The sequence below is a fragment of the Numenius arquata genome, chromosome 1 (assembly GCF_964106895.1).
Source record: "Numenius arquata chromosome 1, bNumArq3.hap1.1, whole genome shotgun sequence".
Classification (NCBI taxonomy): domain Eukaryota; kingdom Metazoa; phylum Chordata; class Aves; order Charadriiformes; family Scolopacidae; genus Numenius; species Numenius arquata.
In genome coordinates, this window is record NC_133576.1 from 112,283,338 (window position 1) to 112,298,926 (window position 15,589).

Here is a 15,589-nt window from a genome sequence, read left to right on the forward strand (position 1 = left end):
TGTGAACAAGAAAAAAATAAAATGACCTGACAACATCTGGTGATTCCCAGAGAGTCTTATGGGGCAAATACAAATGGTGTGGGGTTTTTTTTTTTGTGCTTTAAAACCAGAGATCACAAATTGGCGATGACACACTGCTGCAAGTGTTCAGAGCTGGGTTGAAACCCCAGTTAACGACAGAGACGGAGCTCGAGCCAGCGGGAATGAGTCAGAGACTTTGCTTGGCGTTTGTCAGGATCACCGTCTCTTCAGGGAGCTTGCAGAGACCAGGGGGATGCTATTGGGCACGAAAAGAGGAGGTGCTGGCGGTGGAGGGTGGAGTGAGTGAAGGTAGGTTCAGGCAGAGGACTCTCAGTCTTCCAGCAGCTCTCCCACGAGGAGCCCAACGCTACGTGGCCTTTAACCCGCCTCGTGGGCGTGAAGGAAAAATGAGCACGTGCTCTGGCAGGAGGCTGCTGTCTTTCTCAAAACTGGCTTTCTGAGCAGAAAGCAAGATTTCCCAATCCCACACCTTCTTTTTTTATTTTTTTTTCTCTTCCAAACCAACAACACTTTTAAAGGGAGAGCGGCACCGCTGTGCTTTAGCCGGTTACCGATGGCAGCCCACTGAAGCCTCCAAAGCGTGCGACAGGCGCACGGCGGGAGGGCTTGCTGTGGCAGCCTCCGAGGAGCCAGCCGCTTGGCATTTGCCCGCCAGAGTCAAACCCCGCCGTTTGCGCAGCCTTTTTTGATGGGTGGGACGTTTTGCAGCTGCTGCCGGAGCGCCGCATCCGACGGGCAGGGTGACGTGAGCTCCCTCTTTCCCAGGAGGCGCACCAGCACCATGCGCTGTCGACGTTCAGCCCAGCGCAGCGTTCCTGCCAGCTGCGTATTCCCATAAACCCTCAGCTTGAAAGGCTGTGTAAAGCATTTGAGAGCATGTCCACGCTTGAGGACCGATCCAAGGCTAATCAAATGTAACGAGTCTTTAAATTGACTTTAAATTGAGCTGGAAATCAGACCTTTGAAGCAGTTGCTGCTCAGGTTACTTACCAGCCCCATGGTGGGGTAAGCTCCGCTGCCCTGGAGCGCGTTCGCCCCGAAGCAGGGATCTGTCAGCGTTAGGCCCCCAGTGCTACAATATCTGTTTGCGGCTTTGCTGAGTCTTTTGGCGCGGGAGACCCTGGAGAAACGGGAGATCAAACGTACAACGCAGCGACGACGTTCAGCAAGCACTTCCCTACCCTTCAGTGGGAGCGATCTGAGCTTGGCAGTAGCCCTCCGATCAAGTAAGCACTCCGCTGGTGGGATTTCACCCTGTTTGTTAAGTTAAAGAGGGTTCCGACACGCTTCCTGGGGTTTGCTGGGGGGGTTGTGGGGTCCTGCACAAAGCCCCGTGACCCCTGCATCTCGGAGGGTGTTCCCTGCGTTGCAGGAGGGCAGGAGAGGGGCAGCCTTGCTCTAAGCCGTGATGCTGCTTCCTGCAACCCCGTCTCAGCGCTGGGCTGCGTTCAGAACAGCTGCTGTGAGGCATTAGACTCGGTAAGTACATCTTACATCTAAGACAGCAAGTCAGACCCCTTCCTCCCAGCTTGTTGGATCTTGCCCCCTTTTTCTTTCTCAGAGAGAGAAAAAATCCCTTTTAACTTAACGGATGCTGGCTGCAGGCAGTCCAACGGTAGTGCCTGCCTCTCCTCAGAGACACAGGGCAAAACAGGCTCCACACTCTGGACTTTACATCACTGCTCACTCACTGGGGAACTGGACTGGGTAGCGGTTGTCTAAGCCCTGATGACATCATCTTCATAGAATCATAGAATCACAGAATGGTTCGGGCTAGAAGGGACCTTAAAGATGATCGAGTTCCAACCCCCCTGCCGTGGGCAGGGACACCTCCCACTAGACCAGGTTGCTCAAAGCCCCATCCAGCCTGGCCTTGAGTATCTTCTGCTTAATACTCTATTCTCGGATGGTTTATCAGCTGCTCGATGAACTGTCAAACCGGTAACGCTGGCCCTTTGGCGCTGTAGTTGATTTCCAGCACGCAGAGCTGAGCATCGCCACTCTCTAATCTTTTCCCTAGCCCTCTGCTAGAGGGGGTTGAGCATCACCTGCCAGAAGGCATTAACTTATTTCGCTCAACATTCCTCTGTGTCCTCTGCCTAGACAAAAATTGTCCTTGCTGCCCTCAGCACTGCATCGGCGGCCACATGGTCATAACGTGCACGGTGAGCCCTCGTGTTCGCAGTTACGACCTTACGCTAAGATCTTGCCATAGTGAAATACAGAAGTAGTGATCAGGAAGGAAACAGTAAGTGCTGGTTGTTTGCGTCTCTCTCTTCACAAGGGCAACCTCATTGCCAAGATGTAGGTGCAGGTTTCGTTCCACGTGGATATGTGCCAGCGCTTGGGAAGAGGGCAGAGGTGCAGCCTTGCCCGGGCACAGGCTTCAGGGGCACGGCCCATTGCGCTCCAGTGTTCTCGTTTGCAATCACTGGGACTTCTAGGAAGAAGCAAGAACAAGGTTCACTGGGATGGCTGGGAAGAACTGAGAACAAGGTTCAACTGTTGACAAAGCAGAAGAACCAAACCAAATTTTACACTCAATGTTCACACGTCTCTGCATCGTCTCCAGGACAGCTTGAGCCACGGAAATTCAGCTTACGTTGGCAGACCCTCTAAACTACCCAGGACAGCCGGTGTGAAAGCACCAGAGCCAACACCAAAAGAATTAAATTCTCCTATTATGAGCTTTCTCAAGATTTTCATCCATATTTCTGTTCAAGTTCCTACTGTTGTAAACCAGATAGGAAATGTTAAGTCCTACTGAGATGGTTTTATTACACACTTTATGGATATATAATACAAATTACAGTATGCATGGATCTACAAGCAAATAAATGGAAAAGAACTGCCAGTTTAAAAAATGATCGTAATTCAGAAAACAAATCGGCTCATTCTACAACATGGTAGTTAAATGATTTGCATCAAGCTGATACTACTGTTCATTTTAAACTGTTGTTATTAACAACTCGTGGAAAATAAATTTTCAGTATTCCATTTCTTCCAGTCTTTCGCGTTGCTCTTTTGTTTCAGTCCAATGAGACAGTCATTGCCCTTCACTAACTCAAAGTCATCTGGTAAATTACACAAGAATGTACAAATGAATCACGACTGCATTTTATGAACTCCTAAGAATATCTGTCCTCATCTTAAATTTAGTAAAATCTGCCTAATTTTAATCCGGGGCTTAGGTCTGGTTGGCAGCATTGTCTTTGGCTGCAGTAATGTGTCTCTGCTGTAGAATTGGGTCTGCAGTGGGACGCTGTTGGCAATAAAACCCGGTGTCCACGGGTTGCGGGGGGTTTACTTCGAATTCTGGAAGCACGTTGGCAGCTGGAGCATGTCCATCCACTGGTTTGGTTTCACACGCTCCAGGAGCCTTCTGCAACTGAAGTGGCAACTGTGGACCACAGTGAGAGCTGCTTAAAAACATTCTCTTGATCCAGAGCAAAGCACTAACGGCAGCCCATCACCTATTTGTTTCTATTCTTAACGTTCTCATAACTAAAGCGCCGATCGTTAAAATCAAGATGAGAAAGGTTTAGCCCTTGGAGAGCACAGATAGCTAAAAGAACATGCTTGATCGTTTAAGGTCCAGAGAGCTTTACATAAACACTCTCCAATGAAGTCCTGAAAGCTGCTGAAAAAGCAAACTAGTCATTCCATGACTGAGATCCGTATGTTTTCCGTTAAATTGTTGGCTGGCCGTGCTCAAACAACTTGTGACATCAGCTTCAGCCAGTAGAAACAGGTGCAGCTCCGGTTATCACAGTGCGGGTTTGGCAGCAGCAGAGGGCTTGCTATTAACTTACACAATTCCTGTCAGCCTGTATGGTTTTTTTCTTTCCAAAGCAGCAGGTTTCAGCCGCCCTGACTGTTCTCACCATCCCCGCTCTCGCTTTCAACAAAGAAGGGAGCCCTGATTTTCATGGCCGAGTATTTTAGGGAGTACCACATCCCGTGCCACGTAGACCAAATGATGCCGTTGTCGCGGGATCCGTTGTACCTCCCTGTTCTGTAGTACCGTCCGTTGAGGTTTACGGCGTGGCACCTTGTAACGAGAGATGAGGGTTAGCGTGGGAAGACATTGCGTCATTGCAGCGAAGGACGATTTTCACACAATGTACATTTAGAAATACCAGGGTGGGATTCACTGACAGGTTCAGACCCGTAGCTATATCTGTCTGCGCTGAACTGGTTATCTGAAGTCCCGCTATAGCCTATGGAGATCTGGTTAATGCATTTAGCGGAATATGGAGAAGTATGTGGGTCGTCCCCCACCATTTTTGAGGAAAAACTCCTTTACTTTGAGGCTGGCAGAGCACTGGAACAGGCTGCCCAGAGAGGTGGTGGAATCTCCTTCTCTGGAGATATTCAAAACCTGCCTGGATGCCTTCCTGTCCAACCTGCTCTGGCTGACCCTGCTTTGGCAGGGGGTTGGACTAGATGATCTCTGAAGGTCCTTTCCAACCCCTACCATTCTGTGATTCTGTGATCCTAAAGTAGACACCTACACTGGTCAGATAACTCAGTTTGTTGACTCCTTCAACTGTATTAATTAGGGACATGATTCAGTTCACCTCCAGCTGCTGCGAGGCAGGCAAGTCCTCTCGGCTGCACGGCCACCCACACCCTCTGCATCCCAGAGGAATCAACCGTTTTCCATACCTGTTAAACCACCAGCCGCCCTTGTTCTCTAAAGCGCAGTTGCCTGCCAGGAATCGATCGTGGTCCTTGTCAGATGTGGTGAACTCCATCCCTCTGTGAGAGGCTGACCACTGATCTTCAAAACTGCTCCCACCAGACAGAGCGTCGCCAGCGTTACCAGAATAGGTGCCAAACCATAACCTGTAATTGTCCTGCAAGAATATGGGAAACACGGCTTTGATATCGGCTCTTTCTGCCCTTCCTCCCATTTTTGAGATCAATTTCGCTCTGACCATTGTATCCACTGTCAAAGGCCTGACTGTTGAAGTCAAGGGTGACTTTTGGCCCCATGCTTTAATGACCCTAGTGCGGATCACTGTGGGATTTAAACTTCCAGAAGGGATTGCTAATTATTGCTGCTGCTACAAAGGGCTTCAGGTTTTATTGTCTTTCAATAACCGTTTGATAAACTGAACAACAAGCTGAAAGGTTCTTCCTGCCTCATCAGGAACAACTTATGAAGAGCGATTGAGGGAGCTGGGGCTGTTTATTTTGAGGAAGAGGAGACTGAGGGGTGACCTCATCACTCTCTACAACTACTTGAAAGGACATTGTAGAGAGGTTGGTGCTTGTCTCTTCTCACAGGTAATTAGCGATAGAACAAGAGGGAATGGCGTCAAGCTGCAACAGGGTAGGTTTAGACTAGACATTAGGAAACAATTTTTCATGGAAAGACTGGTCAGACACTGGAATGGGCTGCCCAGGGAGGTGGTTGAGTCACCATCCCTGGACGTGTTTAAGAGTCGTTTAGATGTGGTGCTGGGGGATATGGTGTATGGGAGAACTTTGTAGAGTAGGGCTGATGGTTGGACTCGATGATCCCAAGGGTCTTTTCCAACCTGAATGATTCTACGTTTCTATGAAATAAGTTTTGCAGAGCTGTAATTACAACCCTGATACTGAAGTCTGATGCTGCACATGCAGATGCTCTCCCCTCACAGACAAAACAAGCAAATCGCTACTCTCTCCATTTCTTACCTGCTCATTTGCAAGCTGTAAATTTTCGTAGACTGCGTAACGTCTTTCCCCGTGCCAGTCCATCAGGTCAATCTTTAATGAGGTCTCTCCTAAACACAAAGCGGTGTCCTGTTAAATTAACTACCTCATGCAAATTGGAAAAAAATCTGTGGGGGGAAAATACTTGCACCTCTAGCGAGCAGGTCATGGATGTGGTCGTTGCCCAGCCAGTATTCATCATTCTTGCCCTGGAATTTCCCAAATCCAAGTTTGTAATCATCCCATTTCCTGCAATGAGATACAAATACCAGTTTCAGCATGTGAGGGAACTAGACAGGTCGTGGCACTTAGTGTGGTAACAAGTAAAACTTCAGCTGTATCTCTAAGACATTGTTTTCTAAAAGTATCCGATTTATTGCAAGCTGAGCTGAGATTTGTCACTCTGCCTTAGAAGTAAATACAACTCACAGCTTACTTCTCTGCCTGCTAAACACACATATTGGGACCAAACCTTCAAACTGCCAGATGCAGCGCTCGCAGAATGAGGTTGTCAGTTGGATGGGAAGGGAAAGCAGCAGCTGTCATATCAGTCTGCAGCAAAGCGTCTGATACTGTTCTTCAGCAAGTCATAATTCAAATGTACTCCTGGCTGGGAATTAATGTTGCAGTCTAAAATATGCTACAGTCTTGGATGCATGATGTGGTATGGTGAAGAATCAGAAACTGATCAGAAGCTGCAACCAAAAGCTTCCAGATGAAGTTAAAAGGAAAATATCTAGGTCTTCTTTGTGCTCCTGTCCCATTTAAATCTATTTTTGATTCATTGACCATTGATTTTTTCAGAACCACTGTTTGGATGTGGCAACTTGTCCTTCAAAGACATGTACTTATTTTTCATCAGGCTTCATCCTTCTAAGAGAAATCTCCTGCTGTTACTTTCTTCTCACCATTTCATTCTCTTAAAATCTCCTCTGTTATTTATGTGTTATCTTTGATATTCACATATACTTTCTGCGTATCACCATTTCCAGTTTTAGTAACCCCATGTTTATTGTCTCTCTCCTATTGTTGTTTGGGATATTAATCCTGCCTGACCTACATACTAGTCAGTGCTCCTCTTCAGGATGTTTTTCATTCACCTGTGCTGAGAACAGGACTACCATGGCTCGAGAACCACCACTCCCTGGGCAAGCCAGCTCAGAACCAGTTGAGGTAGCTTTGCAGTGGACTCCACTCACTGTAAGAGACACCAGACATGCCCTAAAAGTGTGTGCTGTGATTGATAGTGAATTAATCTGTATGGGGACATTTCCTCTTCACTGTGTTTACCAGAGCGTCTCTCCCCCTGGAGATTTTCAGGTGAAAGTCACCTCTCTGGGACTTTGCATGGAGAAAGGACAATCTGGACCAGTGGTTTGGCCTCTTTTTCAATGATCTGAATAAGGAAATAAATGTTACATCACACTGTACATAATTCAATGAGAACAAGTATGTTCAACGCGTCTCAGTCTGTTTGCTGGCAGCAGATACCTGACAACTTGGAGTCTTTAACAGTCTCCAATAATGAAAAAACAAATATCTACACATTTACACACTTACTCAAATGCGGAGAAGCCATGGAACAAGTGATATAGATCCATTTTGAAAATGGCCTCCCACTACCAATATGCACCACTGGATTGTCCTAATGCAGAGAGTTATCATCACTAAAGTACAGTCTTGCATATCCTGCCTCTCAAATGCTGGGTTTTGCCAAACAGCAGGACAGGGATGGGAGCTGGAGGCCTGACTGCAAGCCCTGTTGATGCATCCACGATGTACCCGCCTGTTGAAATTCTCCTTGCCGTTACTCCGCCGCTGAATGACGGTCCACCCTCCGCCATCAGACATGTCACAGTACACTAGGAAAGGCTCTTGGTCCGCTCTGGGCCTGATCCGGTAGTAGCCGGTTTTGGTCTTCTTCCGATTGTACACCGCGGAGCAATCTAGGCAGAAAAGTATAGGTTTGTTGAATGGGAGGGAAAGCAAAGAGAAGACATATCTGAGAGGCTGTGTGAGACAAGGACACTTGGCCAGCCTGTGTATAGCTCTGCAAGCCCCGCAAAGCCAAAGCACAGGGTTCATTAAGGTAGCAGCAATGCTGTTTTGCAAACTGCTGGGCCTAAAGAAAAGCAGCAAGCCTTGAGAGCCTTTACAGCCATGCCCTCTGAGGGAGTCATTCCCTAATCTTTGGTGAGATACGGGTCGGCTGCAGCTCAGGCCAGGGCTATAGCATGGGAGCGGCGCAGGACCAGGACTGGCTCTGTCAGCAAGATCATTTGCAGGAAAGCAAATTTCCATGTGGGAGGTAACCTCAGCTGTACTTCAGACTGGATTGGGGCCCAAAATTTCTAAAATAAGAGGCTAAGGTCCTGTGACCATCTCTACCAGGGCTATATCCGGAGACTGCCTTTCAGGACCTTCAAGCTTCACACTTTCATTGAGATGACCACAAATGACGATATCTTGGCCACAGGCCACAATTTCAGTTATGACAGTGTTCTCAAAGTGACACCAAGGAACACAGCACTCATGCCTGCTACTGCGCCACAGAAGTGATGGAGGATCCAAGGAACAGGGAGGCTGGGCTCCTCCAAACAAGTTTCAGTGCCCACAGCTGAGCTAGGCACTCTGGGCTTCTGTAAATCACCCAGGGGAAACGGGCTTTTCAAGAGCAAGACCCATCCCTTCCTAAAGCAGATGTTTAAAGTAGGTCTGGTGGAAAGCAGCTGAGAGGTCCTTGTTCCTCTCTGCACCAGAGTCCCAGGTGAGAAGCCCAGCTGCAGGTGTCTGTGTTATATCTGGGTGGTAGCTGCCTAAAGCTGGCCAGCTGACTCCAGCCGCCAGTCTGCCCTTTTCCTTCCCATGTATCTGACTGCATTTTAAAACACAATCCACTTTAAAAAAATCTAAAACTTCTAGCAGAAATAAAATACGATACATAGGATACTGCAGGGAGAAACAAACATTTTGGCAAGCTGAAATTTCCACATACACTACTGCAAGCTGTACCTTGGTCATAGACGATCAAATTTCCACTGGTTGTAGGTAAAAGCATCTCATGTTGCATGCTCCTGTTGCCTGAGAACAGCCCACTTCTTGTTCTATGGTAAGTGTTCTCCAGGATGTCCTTCAGTTGCAGTTCATATAAGTAAAGCAAGTCTTGAAGCTGTTTTAACCTTTGTCTTAATTTATTGTTGTCTAGGAGGCAGATATCTTTTTCCTATGGAGAAAATAAAACAAAAAAAAAACCCCATGCTTCAGTTAGCGGTAAGAACAGAGAGGCAGAGAGAGAAGGAGTATCTGTCTCCTCTTGATCCTAACATATCACACTGCCTCTGCAGATCAAGATTTGATGGTGGTCTCCTAAGGTACACGAATCTTGAACAGCTTGGGCTGTTGAGCTGAACCCAGTGGAAAAGGGTTTTCTAGAATGACCTTGCCACTGCTCAGAGCATCTCAGAATATGATCAGATACATACAAAATTACTTTGGATGAATATAATTCAGCTCGACTCCCTTTTAATGAACTCAGAGGGAACGTTTACAGACTATGAAACGGCTCAGCATAGCAAGAGGGGGGAAAACCTGCTCTTGCACTGCAGCCAGGCCAAACCAGAAGGGTTCCAGAAACATCTTCTTGTAAAACTGGAAGATAAAAGAGCTGACACTTGGTGCAAATCAGCAGAAAGCAGTGAGCCTACCGAGATCAGTGGAATAACTTCAGAGCTGCATTACTGTGACCAAGACCAGAATGTTGCCCAAACTGGCTGGGATAAACATTTTAAGTAACATTTAGTCTGTAGTTGGTGTTACTCCATTAAAAATGAAACAAACTAGAGCAAAATTCCTTCCAACGCAGCCAAGCAAACCCGTGCAACAAGAATCACTGGCTATTTCTGCTCTGAGCAAGCTGGCTTGAGTGACACCAGGTCAGGACCAGTTCTAGGCGTAAGTAAAACAAGCAGGTTGCCCAGAACAGCAGACTGACTAGCGTGCTTAAACATGGTCTCCCAGCTGCCTCTTTCTTCTCTTAGGTCTGTTGGTTTTCCTCCACAGAGGAGGAATTCCAGGCTGGAGGCACACGGGGACCTGCTGCAGGCAGCTCCCAGCTCGCCAAAGTCTCCTTGGCAAGCTCTGTACCTCCTTGGTATAGCCCAAGAGTCATTTTCTCATCAGACGAGTACAGATTGGCTCAGGCTATGCCTACCTCCTCTTCCCCTTCCCATTCTTTAAAACACAATGAATAAAAAGAAGAAGAGTTTTCCCTGAGGGAATGGAGCGGAGTATTTCTTCACTGGCCATAAAATCACCTTTTAAAAAAAAATAATAATTTAAAGGGCTTTTCTTGTTGTTGTTTTAATTCTTGGCAATGTCAGTCCAGCCACCCAGAGAGCTGTGAAGGCCCTAACGCTGTGAAAACCCTGTATTATGAGGGCAGCAAGAATCACCTTCCTTTAGCTGCAGGCAGATACCTTTTTGCTCTGCTCTCGCAGCCCCGCGTCCTTTTTGTAGAGGAGCACCTTTCCCTACATCACTGGGAACGATAAACCGTTGGCACACCGCAGAGGGGTTGTACGGACACTAGCTAAAAGATACGCACCGAAAACCTGGGTGCAGCTGAGCCAAAGCTGACCAGGAGAAGGAGCAGCAGCAAGCAGGGCATCATCATGCTCATTTCTTACCACCTGCAAAGAAGCATTAACAGGCTGCACTGGAGGTTTCTTTAGTTCCTGTTACAACTTAATTCCCCCTCACAGTCATATGAAATTCCCCAGAAAATGCCGCAGAATTTGCTAAGGAGGTTGCTTGAAACTACAGACAGGACAAAACCAGGGAAAAGATGCATGTTAGGGAGAAGCTGAAGCACCATGCAGCGTGCTGACAGGGGGACTGAGGTCTGGGTCCAAGCTCCTGCTTCCCTGGACAAATAAATACCTGGCGTGACTCTCCAGCAGCCTCTGCCCCTTCTCCCCAGTGCCCACACAGATGGGAAGTTACTTAGCAATAATGCCTCCTTGGAAGACTTCTTGCCAAACTGGTTCGCTAAAACTACACAGTCCTTATTCTGTCTAAATTCCCCAAAGTTAAGAGGAATTTTGCCTCCTGGTTGAGTGTAGGCATTGCCCCTCCTCGGTCCATGGAGCATTCTGTCAGGATGGGATTACCTTGGAGCCCGAGGGCAGAAGTCACCCATGGGACAGGGTGGGCATGGGAGAGTTTTTGCTGGGATTTCAGTGTAAGAGATCTCTGCTGCCGACCTGCCCCAGCACACAGATGGGGCTGTGGTCGGAGAGTCCCAGCTGGAAAAAATGCTAAGCGACTGCAACTGGGAACATGCAGCTGAAGGCAAGTGAACAGTACAAATTGTTCACAGCGTGCTCGCGTGGTGCTTTAAAAGAAAAAAAAAATCAGAAAGAATTAAAAAAATCTGAAAAATAGGCTAAAACCAACTCCCCCGCTTCACATCTGGAAGTGCTGCAGAAACTTGGCTTCCCAGCTCTACACTCTCAGCGACGTGCTTTGTTTCAGCTAGGGCTCTATTAGCATCCCCGCAGCGGCTGATGCTGGGGCTGCTTCCAGAGCCGGCAAAGCCGCTGGCGACAGGGGAGCCATCTGCCAAGCCCAGAGCAAGCTGAGAGAAGAAGCACCCTGTGGAAGTCACCCATAAAAGATGTCACGCAGGAAAGGATCAGGCCCCGTAGCGTGTGGGTGGAGGCAAAAAGCTACCAGGAAGGATGGGTTCGAGCGGTGGCTCCTGAAAACCAGGCAGTGCAGACCGGAGGGAAAGAAAGCAACTTCATCTATGCCTTTATCCACACGTATTAAATGCACATACCTGTAACTCGCCTTTCCTTCAGACCTCCTCCTGGTAAGATTATCTCCCTTAAAAGTCAACTGCAGAAGAAAGTGATCATAAACCTGGCTGCGTTTCTAGAGGCTGATGAGATTTTCCTCTCCAGATGGCCCACATCAAGGGCGCAGACAAAGATGGTTTCACAGCACTAGGCAGTTCCGCAGAAAAGGCGCTTGCAGTTCCTCGCCTGAAAGAGTTACCCAAACTCCGTTTTATCTGTTGTTACCCAATACTCATCCTGCTGCTTCCCAGTCAGGATAAACGACAGTCAGGTTTCTATCAGAGAGGGGCTCTGCTAGTTGTGCACCATTACCCACCTTATTTGACTAGGAACTAAGACGGACTTCTTTAAGTGTTTATATGAATCACTCAGACTAATGCTCCCTGCGGGAGTTTTATCTCATGTTTAATACATCCAGGCTCATTTCAGTAAGTCCATCCTGCAAGGTGGAAATAACGCAGCTTTTCCGCTCAGCATTCCTTTTGCTGTTTAATCTGGTTTATATGTTAAAGCACAGCACAGCTGTAATGGCAAAGGAGCTGCAAATCTGAAGCAAGAAGCGACCGCAGGGGTATTAAGCAAGACTCACTATTGAACCGACATCTCAGGAGGTTTGCAGTTGTGTAACTCTCCTTTGAGCTGGATGATTAGATTTGCTAGTTAACACAAACAAGGACATTTGTGGAAGAGAGGAAAAAAACCCACCCAAACAAACAGATGGGTGCCTCCCTTTGCGTTATGGCCAAGGAATTACAGATTATTTTACAGAAAACAGCAGGAATATGCCATTTTACAGAGCTGTGGTCGGAGGAGGGACCAGGGGCAAAAAGACAAAGTGTATAAGCCCATCATAAACTTCTCTATTACTCTCCAGGAAAGCAGGACTGTCCAGCTATTACCGACTACAGCCATGCTGTTTATTTCTGCATTTAAAAACAGCATTCCTCTTCTCCTGCAAGAACCTCCACTGACCCATTTCACTGCCAAAGCATTATGTAAATGATGCTTTTCTTCTCACTTGTTTTCTACCCCCAGCTTTAGGCTGGTTTTGGAAGCTGTGAAATTAAATGAGTGAAACGTCTCTTCTCCTCCTTAGTGGGTACTCAGCCCTTTCTTCCACCCCTTCAGCCAGCAGCTGCAGCTGATGGTGGGGTGCTGGGGTACCACACTCCCGAGCACAGGGGGGCTGCACTCCATACCCTGGGGTGTTCATCCACCAGCCTCTTCCTTAATTGGAGCCAGCCAGACAGCGCCTGAGACACTGCGCACCAATTTGTCTTGCCTTAATGGCCAACAACCTCCTTGACCCACAAGCACCTCCCAATCCTTGGTGGCGTCAATGACAGGCCTGGGTCTGCAGTGGCAGTGTTGGTGTCACGGTGTGACTGGCAGGAAACATCAGGCCGCATGTTTCCAATTCCTGCTGGTCCCAGGGTAGGAGGGGGTGGTGGAGCTGCAGTCCTGGTGGGACTCATGCGTGTATGTTATGCGATTGCAACTTTGCAGGGGCAGGACTCAAAGTCCAACTTTCCTTCAGAGACCACCCCAAATGCCTCTCAGAGCCAAGATACCTGGAGCACTCTCATGCTCTCCTGAGGATTCCACCAGTGTTAACCTCACCAATGTCTACATGTGAAAAACCCAGTCATCCAGAATGTGTTTCTTGCGTACTTGCGTCACGATGAACTTGTTTTCCCAGGCTAGATGAAGCCTTAGGAATACCTGAAGCACAAGAGAAGGATTGCCATGAGGTTGAGGTGGGGTGGGGCCCTCATGTGAGGTGGGTCTGGCAGGAGGGTGTGTTCATGTACAGCTCCACTGGCCCGGAGCTAAAATAAGTCATCGTAAAGACCATGGACACGGTGTGATCACCGGTGGTGTTTCCTCACAGATGTTGAAGTCCCTAGGCAATGGGACTGTAAATGTTGTTTGGTTTTTTTTTTCCTGGAATACACATGCTGCACACATATTCTGCACTGCAAATTCCTGATTAGTTACTTGGAAGGAGATCAAATTCCCTCTTCTTAAGATACTCAGTGATCTTGTCAGCAAATAATAACAGTTTCATTAACTAAAAACCTCCCCACCCTGCTCTCCTCCACCCTCCTTCCAGCAAAAGTACGTCGGTGCTGAAAAACAGTCATGAAAACCTATTATTCACACATTAAATGCACAGCCAGCATAGCAAGAATGCAAACTGGTGGATAAACGTGAATGAAGAGAGTGGCTCTGGGGCAGCTCTGGATATTCCTGCAGTCATGGGGCACTGGGCTCCCCCAGAAAGAATGGGTTGGGATGAAGACATGAAGGTGACACCCAATGGACCTTCACTCCCCCAGAGCCCAATGGAACATCACTGCAGCTGGAAGACAGTGGTGGCCTCTCAAAACTCTCCCAAGACCAGTTCCTCCTTGTTTGTTTTTTCTTAAAGAGGGAAGGGAAGAAATGAGGAGGATTGCTTCAGACTCCAAAGGAGGTACAGAGACCTGAGGTTTTCACAGCAAGAATCTGACTGCCTAGGTGTGCCCCAGGAAAAATCAGAGTAGTCTACATCCAGCTCAAAGCAAAACAGTTCATTTGCACTGAATCCAGGTGCTTTATGCATTTGCCATTATATTTATACTCTATCACGTCCCACCTTCCATGAATACCCTGCTCACTGGGAGAGACCATGGACCAGGCTCCTTTGCAGGCATCGCAGGCCCTTGATGTGTGAGCTACCGCACATCTTCTGTAGGAATCTGAGCTGCCAGATTAGTTAATGTATGAGATCTGAAACAAATATTTAAATTTTTTTTTTTAAAAAAATCTAACAAGGAAGGGTTTCATCAAAAGTAAGATAAATTTAAAGGATCAGGATGACATCAGCCACCAGAGTTTCAATCTACGAAATAACTGAAACCAGCATTTGCGCATTAAAAGTCTGTGGTTTGTTAGCAAGGAGTAACCACAGAAATCTGTGTACAAAGAAGGAGTAATGGTGGCAGACCATGAAACATGCTAGATCTAAATGTTTTGATAACGTTCAAAGAGCAAAGACATAATTCAGTCGAACTAATGAGTCTGCGTGCAGCTTATGAGTATCTAATGGGTTGACACAACAAATGTAATTAGTTTGTAAGTTCCCGAGGGCAAGCACAGGTCCGAGCGGATCTCACATCAGGAATAGCTGTACCAAAGGGAATTAGTCACAATGCCAGAGGGAGTATGTGAATTATCTGCATGATCTTCTACCTACCCGAGGTCAGAGAACTCCTCTGACCTAATCTACTCCCATTTGAACTAGAGCATCTCTTTGAGAAAAAGACATTTTGGTGTAAAAAATTCAGCATTTGAAGAACCAGCCACAGACCTTAGCATGCTCTTCCACTGCTTAATTACTCACATTGTTAATTATTATTGGGTTTTTTTGCCCTGAGTCTGAATCTGCCAAGTCTCATCCTGCAGTTTTTTAATCTCGTGATGCCTTACTCTGTGAACGGGAAGAGCCCTCTGCTGCCAAATGTTCTATTCCCAGCTTAAGGCTAGGTGCAAGCTGTGCCTGCCCCTGCCTGGGAACCCAAACCCTGGGAGTTGCTTTGGCTGCAGGTGTAAGTGCTGGGGGAAAGCCAGCAGGGCCATGGAGCGAGGGGTTGCATGGAGCTTGTCCTGGGCAAGGCTGGACACCATGGCACGAACACATCCTGAGGGAAGAGCTCTAGTGGGTAGGGAACTCGGCTGCCATGGGGAGGGAGGAAGGGCAAGAGCAAGTTCTGCTCCTGGGGTGATTTCATTCAGGGCTGTTTAATGCAGAACACATACACAGAGGTGAGAAGAGCTATGGGTGGAGCATGGTGGGGTGTGGTGGAGGTGAGTTGAGGGGGCTTCAGGGACTGCAATACCTCTCTGCCCATTTTTGGGATCCTGATCCACCCTAGGCAGGGGCAAGCAGCAGAGTTATGTGGCCAGGACAGTGCAGAGCACACAGAGTAGCAGAACTGCAGGTT

At 47.6% G+C, this 15,589-nt stretch overlaps 1 protein-coding gene across 2 annotated transcripts; it reads right to left on the reverse strand.

Moving 5' to 3' along the window:
- Positions 1-2,796: 2,796 nt before the first annotated feature.
- LOC141468007 (fibrinogen-like protein 1) lies at positions 2,797-11,930 on the reverse strand. 2 transcript variants are annotated; one of them, XM_074152827.1, is made up of 8 exons: positions 11,585-11,930; positions 10,349-10,433; positions 8,758-8,968; positions 7,532-7,691; positions 5,897-5,994; positions 5,728-5,816; positions 4,711-4,901; positions 2,797-4,093 (listed from the first exon to the last, which is right to left on the reverse strand). In XM_074152827.1, the coding sequence occupies exons 2-8, from the start codon at positions 10,421-10,423 to the stop codon at positions 3,904-3,906; spliced, it is 1,014 nt and encodes a 337-aa protein (XP_074008928.1). In that variant the 5' UTR covers positions 10,424-10,433; positions 11,585-11,930; the 3' UTR covers positions 2,797-3,903. The 2 variants fall into 2 exon arrangements, with proteins under 2 accessions (XP_074008928.1, XP_074008936.1); XM_074152835.1 differs by lacking the exon at positions 10,349-10,433.
- Between the last annotated feature and the right edge of the window lie 3,659 nt (positions 11,931-15,589).